This window comes from Eptatretus burgeri, chromosome 11 (assembly GCF_056783735.1).
Source record: "Eptatretus burgeri isolate ZD-2024b chromosome 11, Ebu_testis_v1, whole genome shotgun sequence".
Classification (NCBI taxonomy): Eukaryota; Metazoa; Chordata; class Myxini; order Myxiniformes; family Myxinidae; genus Eptatretus; species Eptatretus burgeri.
This window is the reverse complement of record NC_140971.1, coordinates 78,618,462-78,624,461: the sequence shown is the minus strand read 5'-3', so window position 1 is coordinate 78,624,461 and position 6,000 is coordinate 78,618,462. Positions and strand designations below refer to the sequence as shown.

The 6,000-nt window shown below is 41.0% G+C and overlaps 1 protein-coding gene across 3 annotated transcripts in view; it reads left to right on the top strand.

Annotated features, from left to right (window-relative positions):
* LOC147017447 (uncharacterized) overlaps nt 1-6,000 on the top strand; it is a 171,206-nt gene that overhangs the window by 107,204 nt on the left and 58,002 nt on the right. For all 3 annotated transcript variants that reach the window (XM_085847111.1, XM_085847109.1, XM_085847110.1), the window contains one exon: nt 2,013-2,093. In XM_085847111.1, the coding sequence (XP_085703237.1) occupies nt 2,025-2,093 (69 nt within the window). In that variant the 5' untranslated portion in view covers nt 2,013-2,024. The remainder of the gene's footprint in view (nt 1-2,012; nt 2,094-6,000) is intronic.

Below are 6,000 nucleotides of genomic sequence, written 5' to 3'. Positions count from 1 at the left end.
CTTTGGAAAGCTCCTTGGTCTTCATGTTAGCATTGTTGGTTGACCAAGTAAGTTGCACCTTAAAACTCCTCAGATAAGTGGGGGAGATAAATTTTTAAGTTAAACCAGTGATTACATGCAGGTAAAACCTATTACACTTATTTTGTAACCTTTCAAACATAATTTGCTCCTGACGTGATTCAGGGTTAATTAGTCAAAGGGTTTGAATACTTATGTAGCTGATATATAATCATCTGATTTTTTTCTGTTAAACTTATTCACATTTTATCTGAATTTGTTTGCTTTATCACTTTGGAGTAATTTGTGAAGACTCTATATATTAAGTTTGATTTGAAAAAAGAAATAGAAAAAAAATTGAGTGCTGGGCAATGCCGGGTACCTCTGTTAGTAGCTAATAACACAGTTTTTTAATTAAGGGGAAGAGTCTTTGAGATGAATACCTTTAAAAAAATATATGGTAAGGAACAATATACAAAGAAGTTTTTTTTTTATCTCTTTGCTATAATTTCAGTGAAATTACTTTAAAATCTGTTCCTCTTTTAAAAGTTCTTAATTAATGTCATCATCTACAGTGTTAAAGTAGATTATGGAATCAATGCCATTATTGAGATTATCAGAATGGCATGATTAGTCATCATTGTCATGATTTCTTTTTTTCCATAATCATCAACGTACTTATCTCTTGAGCAACATTTTGCCTCATGGTCCGAGTTGGACGCCCATTGTCAAAGGTCAACAACAAGCACGCTGTTGCTTTGTGAAGCGGAACAATAGAACACGAAGCAACCGAGCTTCATTAGAGCTTTAACGAACCTGCCGAGACAAATTATCATCTCCAGCAGCCAGGCAAGCATCGAAACGACTGAACCATCTGCCCTGCCATGCTGCTTTGTTGCCCACGTTTGACTTTGATGGGATTTGGACAAGACCCAGGCTGGGAAACCCTTGGTGGCAGCGGTACTGGGGTCGGCACCCTGACGCACGACAATATTGCCATCTGTCATGCAGGCACAAACGGGTGCCGGGTTCTATCGGTCACTTTTGTTGCCAGAAAGTCATTTAATGAAGCAAGTGTTTGCGCTCTGCCGATGCCAGTGGCCTCTAGACGAAGATTAAATTCCATTTGGCATGCTAACAACACTTCGGAGCACAAAATAAAAAATAAAGTTTCTAAACGAGAATCCTTTGATTGCTCGTGAATAAATCACGCAACTGGAAACATTTGTACTACTTGAACACCGGTTCGAGCGGCACAAAATCTCCTCTCCAGGTTTTGTGTGAATTGGCCTTTTGTGGTTTTCTCAAACACATCATCATACTCGCACCGCTGGGTGATCGTTACATCTTCCTCATTTACTCCAGTCAGTGGTTCCTTATAAACTGCCCGACTTTACTCTTCTCAAACATAAATATAATGTCTGTGCATTTTGACATGCATGCATGGTTTCCCTTCGCAGTCGAAGGTGGCTGTTCACATGTGACATGCGAACAACCTGGGAATACGAATTTCTTTATAGTGAAGGTTGCTGAACCAGAAAATGACCATAACAAGCAGTGTGACCTGTGCTGAGGGATATCCACGAAAACCACACCATTTGATACCCGCAGTCCAGGCAGGAATTTGCAATTTGTTCACGGTGTTTGTCATGACTTTTCTACTCTTCCTGGAATACACCGTGGGATCTTTCCCTTCTACAAATGACCCACTGCTGATAGACGGGTCCTCCGGCTTAACATCCTTCCAATGGACGGTGCACACATTGATGCCTCATCCTGCATGTGAAACACCAAGATGACCGTTTATGGTTTGGAAGAGATTCAAACCCAGGCAAGGTTGCTTATAAGGACGAGGCCTTTTAATATACAATCTCAGCTGTCGTTGATTCGATAAGCATTGCTTTATTCTTTGATATATCCTGTGTATGAATAAAGAGTGCCTCATTGGATGAGATGACAGACTCCATCTGAGATGTTGTACAAATCCATGTAACACATCTTGTTTTTGTTCACAGTATGCCATATGGATGGTGCTCTGGGTCACATGGAATACTTTCCTTGTTTGTTTTTACCTTGAGGTTGGTGGCCTTTCCAAGGTGAGATAACTTCAATTCCCTGCTCTTTCATTTGTATACCTTGTGGGATACACATGCACACACACACACACACACACACACACACACACACACACACACACACACACACACACACACACACACACACACACACACACACACACACACACACACACACACACACACACACCTCACCGAAGTGTGACCCTTTTCCTTAATCTGAACTAGTTATGTTATTTTGTTTGGATTTTAGACCGATAGTTGACTCTCTCACAGACAGCTTGACTGACTTGCTCTGAACCGTATGAACCGCTCAAGGCTTTCGGACACTTCTGCAGTTTGCGTCCTTCTTCTCCTGCCATTTGAAATCATGTTTTTAGTATTATGACTCCAGATATGTGGAGCTTCTGTGTATGTGGTGTGTGTGTGTGTGTGTGTGTGTGTGTGTGTGTGTGTGTGTGTGTGTGTGTGTGTGTGTGTGTGTGTGTGTGTGTGTGACATCGATGTATTCCAGCCTTGGCAACCACAGTAATACCTTGTATGGGCCTAGTGGTGATGTATGGGCCTCTACATGTTCGGAAACATGTAGAGGCTACCCTCTACATGTTTCCGAACGCCATCACCACTTTTTTGTGTTTTGTTAGTTATTTATTTTTGGAACATTTCGTTGTGGCTATTTTTGGCACACCTTGTCCTGAAAACAATTTCTTACATAATGACCTGTTGTAACACAATTTCATAAAGGTGGAGGTAAAGGCCATTTTGGCAATCATGTGTTGTCATATCCACTTTCAAGCCTTTCCCCTGAGTGCAGCTAACACTATATTATCAAGCTAACCATGCAATTGGGAATTTGGCCAGGTTATTGCCACTCAATGCCCCACTCCTTTTCAAGAGGATATTTAATGTTCTTTGACCCAAATGTGGATGAGACGGCCTGACTTACGACCCTGCTGGAACTATATCAGCACTGCAGTTTTGAGTTAAGTCCGACCCTTTTGGGATTCCAAACCAAAGTAGACGAATGAATGGTGAGCACATCACAAACTCAGCTCACCCCCTTCATTTAAACAAGTGATCTGCCGATCCTAACAACATGGGTTTGAATTCCATGACTGCACTTGTCTTGACGAGCTAATTTCAATCCCATGCAAGGCCAATGGCCTCCTTTTCTGTTCTCTGTAATTTGTGGCCACGAGAAACACCGACTCCCTTCGGGAGCATTGGCAAGTCATCTTCAACCCCCTCCCCTCGCAGGGGAGGGGGAGTAGGGGGGGATTGCCCATGACCTGACCCTGGAGAATTCGGACCAGCCCTGTTTTTTTTCGATGATATTCCGGTGTACATACATCCTTACACACACATACAGGGAATTGCCTTATTTGATATAGTAGGATTGTACTCCAGCAAATTCTTCAATTTTGTGTCTCCATCTCAGTCTTGGTTTTCTTGTGCTTCTTTCAAGTGCTTCTTGAGGTTGATCAACGTATGCTAACCTTCGAGAGAAGCAAGAAGCTAACGTTTGGGTCGTTATCCCTTCATCAGAGCAAAAGAGGATGGTTGTTTCTCCTTACTTCCCAGGGTGGTTAGCATACTTTGATCAACGTTCTGTTGTTTCCATCTATTGTTTTACCTGTCTGCTGAAACAGAATGACACTAACCTTCACAAAAACGAGTTTTCCATCCTCCTTGACATTTCCAACTTGTAGGTATTGTATCCCATTGGTTGTGCGTTCCTCTTGCAATGCATTTAATCCTGCATGTTATGTTAATTTGTCTGATGACATAATCTAACCCTTTTATCATTGTAAGAGCAAGCTCCTCCATAATTCACCATACAGTACTTTTTGTATGAAGAAAATAACACAGCATCAACCTTAAAGTTTAATCAACCAAAACTGCAGTGTTGTCTCTGGAAATCATCTTTGTCTACATGAGTTTCAATTTTAATAACAACGACAACTTTTGTAATCATTGTTACATGGCCCTGAAGCATCCATTTACATATTACATACACAAGAAAAATATATAAAATGAGGGAAAATGAATATGAAAAGTAAAGAAAACGATGGAAGTGCTGGAGGAGTTTGTGAGGGGAGGGATAAGAATATGGAGGCTGCAACGAAGGTGGAGCAACAGGAATCCATGACGTGTCAGGAAGGTGAAGTCATAGATTTGAAATGTTTTGCACAAAAACGATCATTTGTAATGATTCAAGAAATCATGATGCTCATTTTTTGTGAGCTATAATCTTTTCTCAGTTTGGAATGAAATGATAAAACAGTACAATGTTCATGTGTGCTTCATCTGAGGAGCTTTGCTCATCTGCGTGGCTGGCCATCTCTCGCAACCGGGAACCTTTGCATTCATCGAGGGAAAATGTTACGTGTACAGAAGTGCAAATGATTTTGAATGCTCCAGCTATCTATATCATGTGAAGCGATAATTTCACCGACCTTTTCAAGTTGCAACATTCCCATCCTCGCTTTGCGTTGCTGCCACCCAGCCAATCATAACAGTTGGTTTAAAACGCTTTGGCCCATTTTGCATCCTGCATGCTATGTTAATTGTAATACCTGGCTCTTTGAATACCTGGCTCATGATGCATGGAACCTGGATTCAAATTGGTTACACTGTGTTGGTAACCTGTTCTCTACTAATGTTCTTGTAATTTATGTTACACTAGCAGGGGTACCCGGCATTGTCTGGTGCTGTTCTCATCCTGTTGGCATTTTGAAGAAATCAAATAATTTTTTCCTCATTTTTTGTGGGGGCCTCAAATACTTCCCTACACCCACCCACTAAACGAAGGAATGGGGTCAGGGATCATTTTGAATTACCTTTCACATAGGTACAAAGGCTTACACAATATGGAGCAATTACAAAGAAATCCAAGCTTTTTTTTTTCAAATTTTGGCTAAAATCATTCCCTGCCCCTCACTGATGAATCTCTAGAAGTTTGACGAAGATCCGTTTGGCCATCTCTGAGAAGATTGGCGACAGACACACACACACACACACATACACACACACACACACACACACACACACACACACACACACACACACACACACACACACACACACACACACACACACACACACACACACACACACTTCTCTCTTATAGTATAGTTTATGCCAATTGTTCTTATATCCTTGTTTTTCTTGTGAAGTATGTACTGTACAAGCTTCTTTACAAGTCTGAGACAAAGGTAATAGTTGAGGAAGAAGAGGAGGAGGGAGACATTTTTCTGTTTGGTGACAACTTGTCATTATATATATATATATATATATATATATATATATATATATATATATATATATATATATATATATATATATATATATATAGATATACACGTGTGTAACAACTGTTATTTTTCAACATAATCTCCATTGCATTCAATGCATTTTTCCAGTGCTTTACTAAAGGCGCTCACACCTTGACGATTTAAGGCCCGGTCACACCTTGACGTTTTAGCCAACGCTGGCACACGTTGAATACGTTATGGGTAAGTTTTGATAACATTGAGAGCACGCTGAAAAACACTGCCATACGTCGTTGTACGTTGGCTTTAAACGTTGTACTTTTCGGTTGTCCTCAAATTTTTTCATGCTTGAAATTTCACGACGTATGCCGGCGTATGACTCACACGTTCCGCTACGCTGGCCACAAGTTGTATGCACGGTCTGCGATCGTTGACAGACGTCAACACATGTTACTTGTAAGTTAATCATAAGTTGAGACACGCCGAGGTAATGTTTAGCGTACCCGAAACTTATTTCTAACCTATGATTAACGTGTTGTTGGCACGTTACGCGATCGTTGCCACACATCGACAGACGTTACTTTTAAGTTAATCATAGGCTGAAAGACGTCGGTAAAATGGATCGTCCTTGCATCAGCGTCCACGGCCACGGCCAG